General features: G+C 39.4%; 1 protein-coding gene across 4 annotated transcripts in view; it reads right to left on the reverse strand.

Moving 5' to 3' along the window:
* man1a2 (mannosidase, alpha, class 1A, member 2) overlaps positions 1 to 19,979 on the reverse strand; it is a 141,532-nt gene that overhangs the window by 53,721 nt on the left and 67,832 nt on the right. For all 4 annotated transcript variants that reach the window (XM_026145360.2, XM_026145363.2, XM_080291166.1 and 1 more), the window contains exons 5-6: positions 19,666 to 19,784; positions 7,389 to 7,469 (exon numbers count right to left, since the gene is read on the reverse strand). In XM_026145360.2, coding sequence (XP_026001145.1) covers positions 7,389 to 7,469; positions 19,666 to 19,784 — 200 coding nt within the window. The remainder of the gene's footprint in view (positions 1 to 7,388; positions 7,470 to 19,665; positions 19,785 to 19,979) is intronic.

Raw genomic sequence — 19,979 nt, forward strand, 5'->3', positions numbered from 1 at the left:
TTTTAGTGTGAGTATAGATACTATGTTTCAGTGGTTTGTTTTCTTCTGTACAGTAAAACTGCCAGTGCAATAGGCAAGTTTGAGAAAAACCTAAAAAAATAAATATATCATACATAAAAATAACTCAGCCATATAGCCATATCTTTGTTCTTGTGTTGGAGCATTTTATTTTCATACTATTTGCCAGTGAAAGTAACTGATGACTTTGCAGATTTATTAGCAACTTCACACAGCAGAGGAAGAAGCCGTCCTCCAACTGTCAGCAGGGCTGCAGCCATAGATTATTTTAGTAATTGATCTATTCCCCCCAAACAATTCCTTCAACCTTAGTATTGAAAAATACTGGCGGCCGCCAGTGCCGCCCTTCAGCCTCTTAGTAAAGACACCTTGACCTTGAGGTCGACTTAAAGTTCACTGTGATTCAAATTTGTCCAAGTTATCTTAGTGGTAACACCTATGGTAGCAATTTTAATCCTACTTTCTCGAGTTATTGCATTCACAAACTTGGGTGTCCAAACTGCCTGCCTGGTGGGGTGATGACTATAGCCACGAGCCTTTTATAGCTGAAGGGTAAAAACCACCATAAATACTAAAATTTATTTTTCTCCTCTTTCTTGAGCTGAAAATGTTTCAAATTTATATCCAATTATAAAAGGAGTCTATGTGAAAACCGCTGATTCAATTGTTTTTACACTGGGCTGGGGTATTGCTGGATACATAAGGATGGGGCAGTGTCCAGTCTCAGCAACATCCTTAGATACCATGGTCACCAAGGGATGCTTGGTTGCCTCACTAAAGCCCTTTTTCTATTAGTACCTACTCGGACCTGCTCGACACAACGTGAGGCAGTACGGCTCGTTTTCCATTACAATTGAGTACCGATGAATGTGTTTAACTCACTATATCAATGTAGCCAAACTGACATCATTTGTACGCGACATGAACACTAAAACAAAGGTGGCTGTTACTCCCCTCGAGTCGTAATAAAGCTCAACTTGTTCTTTATGTTTTAACTGACATTTATTTCAGACAGGAGGATTCTTCGACATGCCTTAACATGTAATGATGTCCAACCACAGCCGATACAATGCCGTCAGAACTAAAAAGAAATACAAACTTAAATGAATATTCTTAATAAAGCCCTTAAGCATTATATATGGCGAAACATTCCAACAAAACAATCAATAAAATACACATTACACCTCACACTGCGGTAATTGCACGAGAATATCACGCAACACTAGCGTATTTACATACAACGAAAATAAACAAAAGAAAACATTTACCTCATTGGCCTCACTCCAAGGGAATAAAACTTTAATCCTTACATCGTGGGGAGGTCCAAAAAAGGCACTCTTTTATTTATCTTACTGTGGACCTGCAAACCTCGTGGCTCGTCTCTCAATTAGCTTGCTGAGTGTGCCAGCCAAAAAATACCCTCTTAGCAACAACAGACTGAACTATAGAAAAGGTTCCTATCTAATTGCACAATTAGCAAAAATAACACATTTAAACATATAAATCCAATGAACAAAACATGAATTACTATTGATTTATTTCTTAATATTTCAACTACTAATTGTTTCAACCTTACATATCTAATAAAATGAACTTAAATGCGAGAGTTGCCTATGACGGCAGCTACAGTGGCAGTTGAGGCCATTTTATACCTGCTGCTCGGTTTGTGGCTTTTAGTCAGACTTGGGGACATTTGGATTGCTTGGAAATCCTGTTGAGTAGGCACTAAAAAAAAAAGTACCTTGTGCCAGGTACTATGACCTAATAGAAAACTCTAAAATGAGTGTCGGGCCGCACCGAGCCAACCTGAGCAGGTACTAATGGAAAATGGCTCTAATTGCAGCCAATTCTAAATGAAAGTGTACACAAAATATAATTTATATCAAATTCCTTTAGAAGAACAGACAAACAAGAGAGAAGCGAAAGATTGTGGAGACTAGTGCAGACAGGCGTTGAGTAGAGTAGGACAAAAAGAGTGACTAAAGACAGGAGAGGAGAAGTTTGGAGGACATAAGAGAAAAGGAGTAGAAAGGAGAGTCTAAAAGAATAAAGCTGGGGACAGACGAGGAGTAAACACAATCCATCACTGCTGCACTGTTTCCACTCTCTCAGGCAAACACCTTCTGAATGTTGATCTCCAACCCTCCTGCTCTTTGTTCTTCTACATTTGTCTGCTGCACCTTCATTTCTGTCTTTATCTGTTTCTCCCTGGCTGGCTTTTATCACTTTGGTTTTGCTTTCTGTCCTTTATTCAATCTTCCTGAGTGTTTTCTCAGATTCTCGTTTTGTCTTTCTCGTTACCTTGTCTGTGTTTATATCTTTTGGGACTGCACTGTTGGAGACTGACAAATACAACCAATAATAGCTAGGAAGCCTTATCTGACGAGGCTGCCCTTGGTCCTCTTCCACACAGATTACATCGGTGGGTTTGTTTTGTAAATTGCTTGTATTGTTTTGGCTTTCCCTACTTGAGCTTCTTGGAAATTTAGAGATCAGAAATTTGCACATTGAGGTTACCCAAAGAAAAAAGAGCAAGCATGGTGGCTTCTGAGGAAACTTCAAAGCTCTCAACGTGACAGGAAGCTTCTGCAACGCGACAAAGCCAAATTCAGCTCAGCAATGTCTTACATTCTTGCCAGCTGTCCCAAGCAGCAGCATGCGTTTCTAATATCATTACCCTCTCATTTCCTGTATGGCCCAGTCTTGCCGTTCTGTGATGCAAGGCAGACTCAACCTGAAGCTGCGAGTCTTCATAACTTACTGGTCTGAAAATAAAGCCAAAGTGAGCATGCTTTAAATCTGTTTTTTAATGGCCGGGGGGACTGCTGTGGTTTCAAATGTCTGAATGTATAGAAGTCAACAGGAAAAAATGACTCCTTAGATGCCCTGATCTATGTCCTGAAAAAAGCCAAAGCGCTCATGATCTTAATCGCTATTACAGCCATACTCAATGGGTTTTTTTGTAAATTACAGTCCCCACTGGTGTCCAAAGTGATAATAATCCTCACTGCCACCCCAAACCAAGGTTTCCAAAAAGCTAAGATGGCAACAGCAGACGCTCAAAGCTTCAAAAACAAGACGCAAACCAGATGATGTCCCAGTGGCTATAGCCATCATTTATAAACAGTATGAGGAACTGAACAACAAGCACTGGTTTAACGTCCAGTAAGAATTGTATCGTATATGAAAACAGAGTTTGAGTATTCAAATTCTGCGTTAGAAGCTGTGGTAATATTAAAGTCTGAAATTTGCAAAGAGCGAGATGAAAGTGTGTACAGACAAATAAAAAAAATAGCATTAACTCTCTATAACAGTAAATATATATATGTTGTGAAGCTGTATTCTGTGCAGGAATATACAGTATGTGAAAAAAATTCTTAATATAATCAAAAAGGGGAAAAATAATAACTGAGGTACTAGTGTCCATGTTTGCGTATTCACGGAAGTTGAAATTAAAACAAAAAAGTTTTTATTTAAAGTGAAAATAGCTCAGTTTTGTATAGTTAAAGAGCCATTATAGAGGCAGTGAGCTCTGTAAACGCTGATTTGGAAGATGATAGGGGTGGGGGGAAAAATCGATACTATGTAGTATCGTGATATTTTGTTTGCTAATAATAGAATAGAATAGAATAGAATAGAATTCAACTTTATTGTCATTGCACATGCACAGGTACAGGGCAACGAAATGCAGTTTGCATCCATCCAGAAGTGCTTTAGTGATATAGATATATTACAATATATATTAGCAATAATATAGATATGTGAGTATATTACAGAAATGGGTCTATTATGGTATGTTATAATGTACACGGTATGAAGTATGTTGTGAATATTCTATAACTATAAGTATGTACAGGCTGTAGTGAGTACAAGCTATGTACAGGATATGAACAGGATATAAATATGAAAAACTATACAGAATATGAAATAAATAACTTTACAGAATCTGGGATATACAGCTATACAGAAATGGGAACTATGCAAGTTCCCATTTCTGTATAGTATCGATAAATAATGTATCGATACAGGGACAGCAGAAATCGATATTTTGTTACAAACAATTTTTCGTGGAATGGAACATGCTCTGACTTCAGAGCCTGTTGATCCTTTTTCTGAGCAAGAATCCTGACATTCCTTCACTGTCCAAATGTGTTTAACTTTTTTTTGGGCAGCAATAAACATGACAGTTTACCTGTTTTAATTTAAGACACGTTTTATTTTAGTTAAGTTTAAAACTTTTTTATTTAATGTAAAATTATATTTTGTTTTCATTTACTTTCAAATTCTTCAGTTGCTGAAGGGGCTGCATAGTTTTCATAAATTGCATAGTTCAGAATAGCTATAATCGTACCATTCAGTTAAGTTGGACTAGACTGTACTACAAACCGTTCAGTTTGTCAACAATAAAACTGACTGAAATGAGAAAAAGACTGAGTGCGAGACTTTGATATTAGATAAAATGAATATTGATAAAGTTTACCTTTATGTACAGAATCTGAATATCGCAAAATATTTTTAAAAATTGCAATAATATCGTATCATGCGTTAAGTATTGTGATAATATCGTATCATGGGATGTATGGTGATTCCCACCTCTAGAAGATGAGTACTTCTGGGCTTTAATTAATGCTTATTTATCTATACATGTGGGCTCAGATTAGAACACGAGCAAAATGTATACAAAACCAGAGCATTAGTGTTTCTGTGCATTTGTTTGGGGCCATGTGTTTTCTTGCGTTAACTCTAAATCAATCCATCACTATCTGTGACTGTCCCACACACATACAGCTACAAGGATTCACTAACATCCAACATGGGACAGACCTTTAACGCCCAGTTCATCACCAATCCTAAGCTGTTGTTTTTTTCAATCATCTGTTACCACTTTTTTTTTTTTTTATAACAATCTGTATTTATTCTACTGCTGCCTGAACAGTAGGAGGGTTAAATGCCTTGCTCAAGGACATGTTCAGTGAGAGTGAAGAATGAATCTGACTTGCTTTTTCCCCTCCAGAGTCATTCATCATCCTCACTCCCCACTCACATCTCTTTATCTGTAACAATCACCTCCAAACACCCTCCACTCATCTTCACTGTCCCATCGCACAGGTTTCTCCACCCTCTCCTCTGTTCCCTCCATCACTGTCTCTCCTCTAAGCCCTCCCATGCTCGATCTCCCTCTTTTTCCACCTCCCACTGCTTCTATTATCACTCCAGTGGGCTCTGATGAATGACTGAGTTTGATTTGGGTGGGGGAAGTGAAATTGAGCAAGGGAATAGGAGGTGAAGTGCAGTGTGGGGAACAAGAGTGGCATTAAGTTTTGCTTGTGAGCCACTTGGGCTTCTGTTGTTATTCGCAGTAAATTATCACAATGTTTATCGGTTCCATAAATCCAACCCACAACCTCTGGACACTCAGTGTGACTGAGTAAAGTTTGTTGAGCATTTTTCAGTGAGTGGGCAGAACAAGATTGTTTTTTGGTTTTTTTAAAATCTGCTTCTGAAACATTGCAAATGACTAATCTGTTCTCTTCATGGCTTTAATTACCCAACAAAACAAACGTGTTACTTTTAGGGTGTTTAACGGTCTTTCATTCCAATTTTCAAATAAGTTTTTTGGATTTCTCCTCAGCTGTTAACCAAAATCTAATTGTAAATAAATGGTTAGTTTATGCTTATGCTTTCTACTCTCTCCACTAAAAAAGAAATACAAAACTTGAACTTTGAGACACTCACGTCTATATTTACCCTCTTTTTAATTCAGCCACAGCTTCCCCTTATAGCAGGGATGTGACATACAGCCCACTTTAAACTTAAGTGGGCCTGCTGCCTTACCTCTGTGATATTATCTTCATCTATTGAACTTATGTAAGGACGCTTGGCGACATGCAAGCAACCAAGTCAAAGACTCCATGTCTGAAATGAGGCCAATGTGGAACTGCCATCACTTTTTAAATCGCTACTTGAGTCCAGCTCTAAAAGTGAGTCCATGTGCACAGCCTCCCATAATACAAAAGCCCAACCTTGCAGCATTAAAAAGTCCACTAACAGCCTGGTACAAACAATAGTTCTGATGTCTCTGCTACATGGTACAGTTAATGATTATGTTTATTAGAGCCATACAGTTTAAAAACACATTTAACTAGCTGACAAATTAGCAACCCTGCCTCTGATCTATCATTTATATGCAATCTATAGCAGGCACAAAGCCTTTATCAAGAGCAAATGAATAACTCCGGTTATTTAAATGCATTTTAAAACCACTGGCTATCATCCGATTGAGCTTTCGTCTTAGCAGTTAAATGACTGGCTCACCCCACACACATTCTCTGACCAGATGGCTTCACTGCAAAAATGTGCTCTTTAGACATTAGGACAGCAGAATAAGCTGATGGTTTCCCAGAATGAGCAAAGCATAAAGGGCAAGAAAATGCCACAAAAGTCTTGACCACTAGCATCAAGTTAATGTGAATGGGGTGTCTGCTACTAAACTGATCATATTTTTCACAAATGTCACTTAAAAGACCGGAAATTTTTTTTTTTCCAGACTACTTCTTGATGTACATGAAAGGTATGAAGAGAACAATATTAGTGACAGGACAAGACAATAGATTTGTCTTTACAAAAACAACCTTCACCTTTAGATGAACCACAGCAGCCTTCATCTAAAGGTGTGGCCCTATAATCAAAGCAAAATGCCTACTCAGCCCATCGTGGTTTATTTTGAGAACTTCACTGGCTGTCTACTCGCAAAAAACACCGCTTGATTTCTGTATCTTCAGGGTGTACTTGTAGGCATTTCTGACAGCTGTGGTTTGAGAAACAAAGACTAAAGGAAGGGAAATCAGGATTTACAGGAGACAATATTGAAAGTTAGCAACTGTGTCAGAGCTGTATTTGTGGTGAAGTGAAAAGGCTAAGAAAAGCACTGATTTCTTTCGAGATCTGTTGGCGGGCAGTAACCCCCCCCCCCCATATAAATTCTTGGGAGCACAGTAGTCGTGGAGGTTGTGCTGGGCGAGTTTGATGTATTTGCTCCTATTATAGAGGGAGCACTGCTCGGCTGGGCATGAAAGTTGGAGCGGATTGGATGGACAGAGGTGGGAAAGAACAGAAAAAGAAATATGGATGGTTGGATTTAATGTTCACCAGCTCCTTAAACCAAGAAGCAAAATTTGCCTGTTGGATTTAATAGGAGAGGAGAGGAGAGATGAAACAAGGAGACATGAAGATCATTTTTGAGGATTATAGCCCAGGTGATTTGAACTAACATCTATTTTTCATCAATTTTCTGTCCAATGTAGAAAAAAATAACACTAAAAAATTCTTACACTCTCATATACAACACACACAAGCAAATAAGTACTTACTTCCTGTCCAGAGAGGTAGTAGGCAGCCAGCAATCCTCCTATGAACCGAATGTTGACCTCAAACACTGACACCTCAGCATTCTGGAAAATTAAGACAGCACAAAAATCATTAAATAAAGCAGCTTGCTACAGGAAATGGCACAAAGTAATCACTAATACCCAATATCTAAACAGAACAGGCAAAACAGCACTCCCCTATTGGCTCTATTCTCTGGTGACACTGGATACATAACTGTGAACAGTATTAATTTCTGGCTTTGGTGAAGCCCAGTGGTGCTGTATAACAAAACACTAAGATCAATGGCTTCTTAATGTTATTGCTGATTTGCATGTCACGCAGGAAAAGATGCAAAGTGGAAAGGTACTTTCAGACAGATCAGACAGTAAAAGCTGTCCAAGTGAAACAAAAATCTTTGAATCATTAGCGCTGAGCAACAAGGCAGTAACCTGCCAGCAGATATGAAGTGGAACGTGTGAGAGCGACAGGAGAGAAAAGACGTCTTGAGGATTAAACACTGAACTAAAGCCACCACGAGTACACAAAGTGGTTAAGGTGATTTCGCACATTATTTGGGTCTAAAGTTGTTACCATGGTTATTGTTTGCCAATTCGAATTAGTTGGCTGCTCATCCCAATTAATGTGCCTCCAAAGGAGAACCTAATTAAGACTTTCATGTGCACACTTGACTGATTTCACTCTGTGCAATGCTTGTACTGCTGGCCTTGCAGCTTCCTTCAAACCACAGCATTCCTCGTGTTTGGGAAATTGGAAGACTGTGACTGACAACATGGTTGATGACACAGCGACTGTGATGCAGAAATGTTATTCACCTGGAACGCCTTTTTGGTCCCGTACATTCAAATGCTGAGAGCTTCTTGCAATTTACAACATGACCTTGCGCTGATATTTTCACATTAGAAATGAAAACGTACCAAAGATGAGAGAACTCTGCCTACACATTTTTTAAAGTGCAGGCTGAATGACCTCTGTTTACAGTAAATGAATAGGAGAAAGAAGCGGAGGAGTGCAGGAACATTGTGTGGCTATAACATGTTAAGATCAGCCACAGCATGGTTCAAATAAATACATCAAATATTTATGATTGAGCCTTACTGATTACAGTACTCACAGTTTACAGCACTCTCTTCTGTAACCTGATGAGGTAACTCTAACCTGGAGTCAGGAGCACATGTGAACAAGAACATTCAAAGACTGGTTGTGATGCTCAGGCCTGAACACTGGTCAGCACCGGTACTCACATTAGCGCAAACCTGGCCCTGATGTCAGTCTAGCTTCATCTAATCCACTTAATTCATTCAAGAGCCTCTCTTGGCTTCTTGCATTTCCTTCAGTGCAAAGAGCTGCCATAACCTGTCAGATAATGCTTCTGCTGGGAAGTCTTTTCAATAGAGCTATACAGGGAACAGTGAGCCTTCTTGGCATGCCTTCCCCCACAGGCACATTTCCCTAAAGAATGCTTTTCTTATCTACAGAGGCATACAGTGTTACATCTAGCTGTACAATACTGTGGTTCATGTCTGAAAATCTGAGCATCTTTTGAAGGTAAACCCCACCATCTCTATAGTATCTCTTGATCTATGGGCTGTTCGCAGCAGGGTGGATTTTGACCTCTCAGATATAACAGGTCTGATTTGCTCCTGAAATAGTGAAGCCCTATCATTGTTGAGGCTTTCACTTGAGTATAAGCAAAAAAAAAAAAGGAGAGAGAGCGAGAGAATGTAGCAGCCGTACACTCGATGTTGAGTTAATTTTTATTTTGCAAGCTGTTTGAATGTGTCTTAAAGTACCAGAGTTGCTTCCTGCCTCAGATCCCATGTGTGGATTAGTGCTGGAAGGGGAAAGTGTTGAATACTGCCTGCATAAACCTATTTTCAACTTGCACATATTTTCTCTCTGCACCCAAAGTTTTCAGCCTAAGCCCAACTAAAAAGGTTTTCATTTTTACCGGCACACAATCAGCACTTCAACAAAACCCACTGAAAGGCAAGACGAGCTACAGGTTTGTGTTAAACCTGATGAAAGGTGGCGACTGGGAAGCTCTCATCCAGCCGAAGGCTGGCATCCGTCTAAAGCAGGATTGTGTAAAACTCAAATACACAGTGGGCCAAAATTCAAAACTGGGCTAACATTAATATTTATTGGAAAAAAAATCTTCCTCCAGATATAAGAATGAATCTTTTCTTATGGACTCAAACAAGTTTTGCTAAAAAACTGAATATGGAACAAGCAAAGCTTAATACTAAGCAATATATATATTAGCTGTATAATACCAGTAGGCCAGCTCTAATAATAATTTGGTATGGCTTCGCGGGCCACATGTAATTAGGCTGCGGGCCAAATTTGGCCCGGGGGCCAGAGTTTGACACCTATGGTCTACAGCATGAGTCAGCCTTTACTTGTTAGCCATTTACAGCTGCAGTTTAGAAGCACTAAGCCCAATGAAAAGCAGGGACAAAACAACCCTGATTTAAAAAAAACAAACAAAAACAAAACAAAAACAAAAAAGCCTGAGGTGAGCACAGAGCGGGAAGTGGGAGGCTACGTCCGCACGTACCCGGGTATTTTTGAAAACGCAGATTTTTCTATGCGTTTGCACCTTTTGTCCACATGTAAACAGCGTTTTCGGTCACTGAAAATGGAGATTTTTTAAAAACTCCTGCCAGGGTGGATATTTTCGAAAACTCAGTTTTTGCGTTTACGTGTGGACCAATGACTGTTTCTACAGTTTGACGTCACACTGTGCGCTAGGTTATTGTTTCGGTGAAATGAATTTCTACCATGGCGGACTTAGACAAAATAACGTTACTGTTCATTTTTCCTCTCTGCAGTGTTTAAATGCTTACATATACACACACAGCACTGAGTCCTCCACACATAGGACTCAGTGCTGCTTCTATGCGCCATCTTTGTTTACTCTTTCCCACCCAGGCTTCTAGACTTCTGATTGGCCAACATTTCTACACGGTCAGGAATATATCGCTACCTGCTGCTTTGGCATGTTCCCGGCAGCGTTTTCCTTCGTTTTTGGCTTTTACGTGTGGACGGGATTTTTTTTTACAAACGAAAACAGAAAATCTCCGCTTTCAAAAAATACCCGTGTACGTGTGGACGTAGCCGGAGTTACACAGGTTGTGCAGTGAGGCTTGAGAGCAGCACAGGAATATACGGTTGGACTGAAATCATGTATTTTGTCATGGAGCTACTAAACAGAACATCAGGGTCACTTCATTATATGATCTTCTATTTTAACACTCTTAACAACACTCACTCCCCCCTCTATTTATATCCAACATGTATCAGTACAAACAGATCTGTCAGCTCTCTGTCAGCATTTATTTTTTGTGCCATTTTCTGTTATTGATAATGAAGGTTTGTTTTAAATGAGTGCAAGCCACTGATAAGCCTCAAGAATAGAAAGGTTAGATTGGACTTTCTATTCAAAAAAAAGAAAAAACAAAGAAAAAAAGAAAAGAAAATCAAAAAGCCAGCACAGCTCTGGAGAAAACATTCTTTGGAAAGATAAAACCAAGATCAACCTATGGAAAAGGCGCAGAACAGCTCCTGATCCAAAGCGTACCAAATCAACTATAAAACACAGTGGAAGCCGTGTGATGGCTTGGGCGTGCATGGCTGCCAGTGGCACTGGGACGCTAGTACTTGATGATGTGACACAGGACAGAAGGAGTCGAATGAAATCTGAGGTGGTCAGAGACGTACTGTCAGCTCAAATCCAGCTAAATGCAGTCAAATTTATTGGGCAGTGTTTCATAATACAGATACATAATATAGCATGCATTTCGCTTGTTGAAGACTAGACCCATTGCCAGCAAAAGGTTTCAACCAAATATTAGAAATGAAGATTTTATTTTTAGTTACTGAATTTTTCCAATGACATTTGAGCCCCTGAATTAAAGGTATTGTGGTAAAAATGCTTTAGTTCATCACATTTTTATGCAATCTTTTTCAACCTACTCAAAGCCTGCACTTCAACCGCATTGAAGTTATTTCCTTTAAAATTCATTGTGGTAATGTATGGAATCAAAATTAGAAAAAATATTGTCTGTGTCCAAATATTTACTGACCTAACTGTACATTAAAGCGAATAGGCATGTGTGCCCACATGTGTCAATATGGGAATTATTAAACCCTTTATAATCAACAGTGCCATCAACTCTGTAAACGCAACATGAACATGCTACACGTGTTGGTGTCATGTTCTCAGTATTGTCTGCCGTCTACTCTGTTCTGTACACTGAAAGCAAAGAAATAGCCGGAGCCCAGTTCACACATACTTGTCAATAAAGCTGATTCTGAAAGGTTCTGTTTTAGCTGGATTTTAATCATTATGTTAACAATAAAAGGTAAGAGACACACAGGTTAATGTTTCACACCTCCTTGAATGTATATTTGTAGACTGTCGATTTTAACATCTCTCCCAACCCTAATTGCTGTTTATTCCCAGAGCTTTATATGATGTTAAAACATCCCTGGTGTAAGATACTTGCATGAAACAACATATTTGAAAACATTATGTTTTAAAAGCTCAACAATAACATTTTACAATGTAATTTTAAAAAAAATCAATTTACAAAAGAATATTCATATTAAAACCTGGGATCTCAACATCTGGTGAGAATGCATCTTTTTGTTTGTTTGGTTCACAGTGTGTGATTTCACTGAAGTATCCCAACAAATCTGATGACAGACCTTCAAATTTGATAAACATGTCATCCAGACGATTCAGTTAAAATATTAACGTCTGTCATTGGAAATGACACGAGAGGAGCCAACACAGTAAGTCACTGCTTTCACCTTCAGTAAAAAGGCTTCTAGAAGAAGGAAACTGATGGGAGAAGATGTGTCTAATCATGCCAAACATGACAGCTTAAAGTGAGCAGGACCACAAAAGCTCAGCAATGGTATAAAAATTTTAACAGCAGAATGGCCTTTTCTACCTTGTCAAAGACTGTGAATCATGTGTCTGCATTTCTTATTGCCAGAAACATCATATGCTAGGAAAGAAATCTGAATAAAGAACTCAAATGAATCCAGGAAATCAGACTGGGCTCAAACAACAGCTAGAATTAATCAGTATTTCAATCTCCTTGCTGCATGGGATCAGATCAAATCCTCATTTTGATTGGGGTCATTAATGCATTAGTTAACAAAGTCTATTAGTTTGCTGGATGTTTGGGCCTAGCATAGATGCAGTTCGCATGCCGACACATCCATCATCTGAGGGCAAGCTGCAATGCGGGGGTCTAACCAGGACACTAGAGAGTCCAACAATGACTCACTGCTTGGCTCAAACTGACATGGCAGCTATTTAATCATTCATTAGTGGTAAAGCTGGAGCTGGAGGATGTGTTGGTGGCAAGTGGGTGGCTGAATTGAGAGGTAGACGAGCGCAGGTGTAACATATGCAATAAAAATGTGCATAAATTTGCTAAAAGCACACAAGAACCGCACAGTTACTTTTAAGCAATAAATACTGTGTGTACACACAGAGAGAGAGACCAATTTACTATGTTTATGCAAGATGAAGACGAGGGAAATAATGTCACGACTCTGCAATCACATATTTCAAAAATACTTGTTATTTTCTCATGTATGGTTCGCAGTCCACTTCAAAACAGCTTACAGCACAATTCAGCTGGAGTTTTTGATAACTTGGATCTTATTTTCATTGTTTAGGCTAATGACTTTATTGCTCACTCAACTAACTGGGTTCTAGGAACGGGGCAACATGCTACAAAGATGTCAGGTCATTCAACAAGAAACAAAATGGTAAATTACACTCTACATATTTCTAAAAGACTAAAGATTACAGTTAGAACTGAACCATCCACTAGCTTTGATGCCACAGGCACATGTTCCTGTGTATTGTTGCATGATGCACTGAATTCTTCTCCCCCGCATATCAAACTAAACTAAGAAAAAATGGAAGACAACATATTCGGATGAATTTGGAGTTGCAGGAACTACTTTAATGAATGCTATGGAATGATGAATAGCAACTATTCTTAGTACAGTGGCTATAAAGGGTGTACACATACCTCTTTAAATACCAGGTTTTAGTGAGGTTAAAAAAAAAAATGAGACCACAATAACTCACTGACAATGATTTCAAAGCAATTCAATTATTTCAACAAACAAATCTGTTAGTCGGCACACCTTTAAAGGAATACGCTGTTGAAGCAGCAGACAGCGTTCTGTCTTCTTGTGTACACACCTGCTATCAATTAAAGAGACTGATTAACCCCAAATACAGTTCAGCGGTCCTAGCAGGACCTTCCTGACATTTACTTAGTTGCCTGCTGCATCAAAAGCTTTGGTTCACAGACCGCTTACAAAGCATCAAAGAGATTTCACTGTTGAAAGGTATCAGTCAGAAGAAAGGTACCAAAGTTTCCACTGCACTGAATATACCAGGAACACAGTGAAGACAGTCATCAAAAACTGACACCGCAAAGAACTGGATGTCCCCCAAAAACTGATGAAAAGACAAGGTGAAAACTAGCTCGGGAGCCTATCAGAGGATCTAGAGTAACACTAAAGGAGCTGCAGGAATTTCTGGAAAGCACCAGTTGTGTACTATGTAACAACAATCTCAATATGTATTTTCCATTTGTCTGGACTATGGGGCAGGATTGCAAGACGGAAGCCTTTCTGGCAAAGAAAAGCATCCAAACTAGAGCTGGGCGATATAAGATTTTTTCATATCACGATATGTTTTTTTCATTTCAGGCGATAACGATATCTATCACGATATAAGCCAAATAACTATATTTGTAAGATTTAAATGTGCCGTTGCTCACAAGTAAAATGTGAAATAATCAGCAGCTTGTTTTTATTTAAATATTTATTTCCCATAATAAGTTCAACAGGGTAGATGTACTTAAGGAACATGAGACTTTTTCAGATAAATAAAGGCAAATATTGCAAACTACACAAAAGGCAGCCGCTAAAGCGTTTAAGTTTCAAAATAGAATAAACGAAACAGACTAAATTGTCAATTCCACTTAGAAACAAAATATTAATTCTAAAAATAAATCTTAGTTTGTTTTACAGAAGAACAGACAAAACTGACTAACTTTTGTCAGTATCAAATAAACTGAGAACTAAAAGGAAATTCTCAATCTCTCCTTGTTGTATAGCTGAGCTTTTCAAACGGTTTTAACAGTTACTTTAGTCTGACAAAAGCCGAATGACGAATTAGCGCTTCCAGTCAGAGATTGAGCTGCGCCGCTTTATTGTATTACCAGACTTGCTTTCGGCACAATTTACAGTGCACGCTACTCTGTTTTTTGTCAGACTTGAAATAGCTGAAATACGGTCACATTACGGAACTTCTATGGCTCTTCCGCTCAACAATCTCTCCGGCATTGGAACCATCATCTGTTTTCTCTTCGGTAACCTTCGGTCACGCTCTCGGTCGATTTTTCTCTAGTCGGCACACTCATTTCCTCCATTACCGGGCGGCACGGCGGCTGGCTGCTTCCCAAAACAAATACACATGTGCGGCTTGGCACTTGTGCTGTACGTAACAAGTCACGTGACGCGACGCTGCGGCTGTGATTGGTTCGGCTCTGCACTACTTAATTTGGATTGGCTGTTGTTTTTTTTAAGAGGACAAGAGCGATGAGGCCTATCACAATAGTTTAATTTTTCTATCGAGAAAAAGTTATTTCACAATACATATCGCTATCGTTCTATTGCCCAGCTCTAATCCAAACCCAAGTACAATTTGCAAAAAAACAAAACAAAAAAACCCAAACCCCCAAAACAAACAAACGTAAGCATAAATTCTCCCAAAAGCATGAAGGAAAATGTGTGAGACTGAATTTTTGGCCACAATTCCAAAAGGTACTTTTGTCCAAAAACAACACTTTTTGTTCTTACACTTTCAGGATGCTCTTCTTCAGCTGGAACTGGGGCTTTAGTCCCATATAATCCCCTCCTTAAGTGGATGAAATTATACCAGTCAAATACCAATCAAACAGCAAAAGTGCCAGAATGCTGCAGATGAAGAGGACTTATACCATCCAACAGGACAATGACACAGAGTACACATCCAAATCAGTCATTTGGATCAGACCTAAATCCAGCAGAACAATCTGTGGACTGACCTGCACAGGACTGTGCACAGAAGATGCCCTCTGTAGCTGACAGATTTGGAGTGCTTCTGCGAGGAAGAGTGGCCAAATATTGCCAAGCCAATAAATACTGTGTGTGCACACACACACACACACACACACACACACACACACACACACACACACACACACACACACACACACACACACACACACACACACCTATCCAAGAAGACTGAATGCCGAGATTAAACCAAAAGGTGCCTCAATAAAATACTGGTTTAAGGATGTGCACACGTCTACAAGTAGCTTATAGTACTTGTAGTACTATAGTACAATGATGGTGCACACACAGAAGCAGCTAACCTCAATGTAATATTGGGCAACTTGCACTCCTATATGCACCGGAAAGTGATTAAACTCGACTAAGAGTGATGTATTTAATCTCCCAAATGGAAATGCAGACTATGGCCTGGTTCCAGCCTCAGTGCTCTGACTGGGGAAGCTGGGTACAGCTGCTCTCTTTAGGTTGAACAAATCTTTGATATTCACAAGGGCCAAGTTTAATAACACTTTTGCTGCCAATTACACTGCCAGGAAGAAAAATATGGCTCACTCCAAGCTGGGATATTACCTGTTTTGTAAAAGGCCCATGCAAAAGCCAGAGTAATGCCATGACCATATTTCTAAGGTTTAGCCTAAGCTAGCTAAACCTTTCCTGAATGTTATAGTATAGCTGGAAGCTTATGCCTGAATCCCCTGCCTAATGCACACAGGTATAAGAGCATCAAACCAGGCTACTAATGAAAACACAGCGACACGCCTCCCTCCTCCTCTCACTTGTTAACAGCAGCTTCAAATCTCATCCTCTCTCTTCTTCTCCTCCCTCTAATCTCCACTCTCCTCTCCCTCCTAAGTAACCAGAGGGCTCTCCTCTCCTGCCTGATTTTTATTACTTCACACGAGCATATTCGCAATTTTGTTTCCTCACGCTCTTATCTCCATGTCACTGTCATTGCATTTGTTTTACATTTAATAATTCTCCATCTTTTTCGTAAGGCACAAATCTCATACTCATGCTGCTAAGGGAACTTTTATTACATTAGCTGCTCCAGTGGGTATTTTGGATATCACTGTGCTGGAGAAGACACTGCTACTTTTATTTAATGAATCCAAATGGGACAATTGTAAGATGACTGTGCCAATTTTCATCTCTTTCTGTATCCTTTTACTGTTTTCTCAGGGTTAAAAACTATAAAATCTTCCGGTGTATCTCTCTCTCTTTTCCTCTGTCCTTTTCACTTCACAAATATCCACCCTTCTTATTCCTGTATATGATGCCTATATTTAATCATTCATACTTCTATCACGTACCTGCCATGTCAACTGCTGATGAATGTCTCTAAATTCTCTTAAAAATGCTTTATATAAACGAGTTGCCCTCATGGACTGTAAATAAATTGTACTATGTAGTTCCATTAAATATGGTCCAAAAGGCAACAGCACAGTGAACAGGCCCAGTTCAGTCATTTAATTTAGCAGAGGTGAGGCCAAGTGACTCTCAACCCAACGCCTATCCATAGAGCTTGAAATAGTTTGTTTTATACGGGTCTGATTTGTATTTACTTGTACAGAGTCACTACTATATCTTTACAGTATGTATAATTGTCTTTTCTCCCCATCTTTTCTTTTCTTAACCTTTATTTTTCCTCTTTCCCTTGCCCATCTATTTTACCCATATTGCGGCCATTTTGCCCTCCCCCCTAATCTTCCTCCTTCCATTCAACTAAACTGTGACTGATCTTGACCAGTTTCAGTTTCTCTCCCAGTTGCATTTCTCCTAACCCAATTTCACCCATGTCCTCCATGCAATCTAAGCCTTTCTCCTCTCACTCTCTCCATTCCTCTTCTCTGCAGAACCCCAGTGATCCCGAGGTTAATTAGCCCTCCAAGTGTCAGGCTGTTAGATCCCCTGCTTGGTGTCCTGTGATTGGCTCAGTAGGTGTAGTAAGAAGCTTGGGCACCAGAGTTTGGTGCCGGTATAAAGACAGGAATAAAAAGAGAAGAGGATTGCCAGAATGTGGACAGAAGAACTGAATTGAATTTAGGGAAAACTGATTAGAATAAACAAGACTACATGTAAAGCCACATTATTTAGAAATACAGAGGCACTTTTAAAGGCTGAGAATGCACTGAGGAGCGAGTGAGTAGTGAAAGATGGGGAATGAGTGAGCTGCTTTGGCTCAGGAGGTAGAGCAGCTCATCTACTAATCGGAAGGTTGGTCAATTCCTGCTTCAGGCTGCATGCCAAATATCTTCAGCAAGATACTAACTCCCAAGTTGTTTTCCAACTTCGGGGGTTATGTACGAATGTTAGATAGTAAACACTTAGGTAGGAAAGCATAGAAAAAAAGTGTTTATGTCAATGTGTGTAAATGGGTGAATGAGGCGAGTTGTATGAAGCACGCTTAAGAGCAGAAAATGCTAATAATGGAGTATATAGGAGGAGAAGGGCTGCAACAATTCATTGCATAATTTGAATACTTCAATTGCAAAATAATTCTCAACACAAATTCTCTGCTTCGATGCTTCCTTTAACACATGGCTCCGTAGCGTCACCATGGAGACACGTTTGCAGCTAAAACACCCCTGCAATATAAACGCATTTAGGAGCAGCGTGACAATAAAACTTTGACATTAAGGGCAAACACACTGATAACACAACAGCAGAGATGATGATGATGATGGTGTCAAAGTTTAACGTGGAGCCAGAGTCTGTTTACACACCGTGAAGAGCAAAGCGGCGGCGGCGGCGGCGCCATCACCAAGACTGAGTGAAAGAAAACATGGTTCTAGCGTCCTAAACAGCAGCACTGTTCCTGTGATCACCACTGAAGGTCAATTGATATGCCTTAGGTTAGATTCCATGTATATCTTATTTTATTTTGACTTTGGCTCTATTTGAGATTATTTATATATTTTTGCATTTAAGAAAATATTTTCTTTAAAAAATGTAATTTGATTGTATTTACGTGCCATTTTAAAGGGTTAAGTTGTTTTCTTTTTGTTTTCGACAGCTGTTTGCTCTAAAAAACTGCAATTTCTAAAAATGGAAACCAACGAGTAGTTCATTTTGAAAAACCTGTGTGTTCATTAATAAGAGAACAGCATTTCTTATCCGATTACTCGGTTAATCGATGGAATTATCGATACATTACTTAATTACTAAAATAATCAACAGCTGCGGCCCTAGCAAGCAGCACAGTCTCGGTCGTTGTGTCCTTGGGCAAGACACTTCACCTACCGCCTACTGGTGATGGCCAGAGGGGGCGATGGTGCGATATGGCAGCCTCGCTTCTGTCAGTCTGGCCCAGGGCAGCTGTGGCTACAACTGTAGCTGCCTCCAAGAGTGTGTGAATGTGAGAGTGAATGAATAATGGAATTGTAAAGCGCTTTGAGGGCCCCGAAAAGTGCTATATAAATGCAACCCATTATTATTATTATTATTATTATTATTATTATTATTATTAAAAAAAAAAAAGAGGTGATTGACATCTGAAAGGAAGGAAAGAAAAGCTGGTGATGGGAGACTGAAGCAGAGGAAATAAATGAGGGGAGCTGCTGAACTGATGGACAAGACATGGAAATGAGAAACACTCAACAGAAAAGGCTGTGAGGACAGGAAGGGAGAAGAAAATGGATAGAGAGGACAAAGTCACGATTGTGACTGCAAAACACAGCCTGAATGAAGCAATGTTTGAAATCATTATTACTATAATGCTCGATATGAGGATAAATACTGAAAATATTCTCTAGTCTAATAGTTTCCAACAGCAACACTGGAGCGATACAATCTAGATGAATTAATTGGTGACAATTCAGTGCCAACATTCACAGGGATTTTGAGTAATGTTTGCATATTATTTATGGTCTAATAGTGCTGATGGGCTGATGAAAAATCATGTCAAGAAAGCATGCATCAGATCAATGAGCACTCCGGTGATATTTATTTAAGTGCAAGTCATCTCTTATGACAGCAGCACATTAAGAGCATTATGTGGACAAGCTGGAGACCATCATTAAGATATTAATGGAAGGCTTAATTATACCCAAGTGTTCTTGGGTATTTTATGTGTAGAGAGGGAAGGTGGGTACACACCACACTGAAGTCCAGATTCTGTTCAATCCACTCCTGGCCATCCTTGAACTCCTCGTGCAGACCCATGATGTACAGAGTATCTACTGCATCCACGATGGTTGCCCCCAGTTGAGAACTACCTGTACAACACACAAGATCAAACAATTGAAATTCTTCCATCAGTTATTGCTCATATGAATATTTATTTATGCAATTAACAGTGACATTGGTTTTACATCCATCAGAGGCTCTCCCAAAGACGCATGCATGGAAAAAGCTGCAAACTGTACACAGTGCAAGAGATGCACTGAACTTATTAAGAGAAAGTGAAAAGT

Source organism: Astatotilapia calliptera, chromosome 16 (assembly GCF_964374335.1).
Source record: "Astatotilapia calliptera chromosome 16, fAstCal68.1, whole genome shotgun sequence".
In the NCBI taxonomy this organism is placed as follows: Eukaryota; Metazoa; Chordata; class Actinopteri; order Cichliformes; family Cichlidae; genus Astatotilapia; species Astatotilapia calliptera.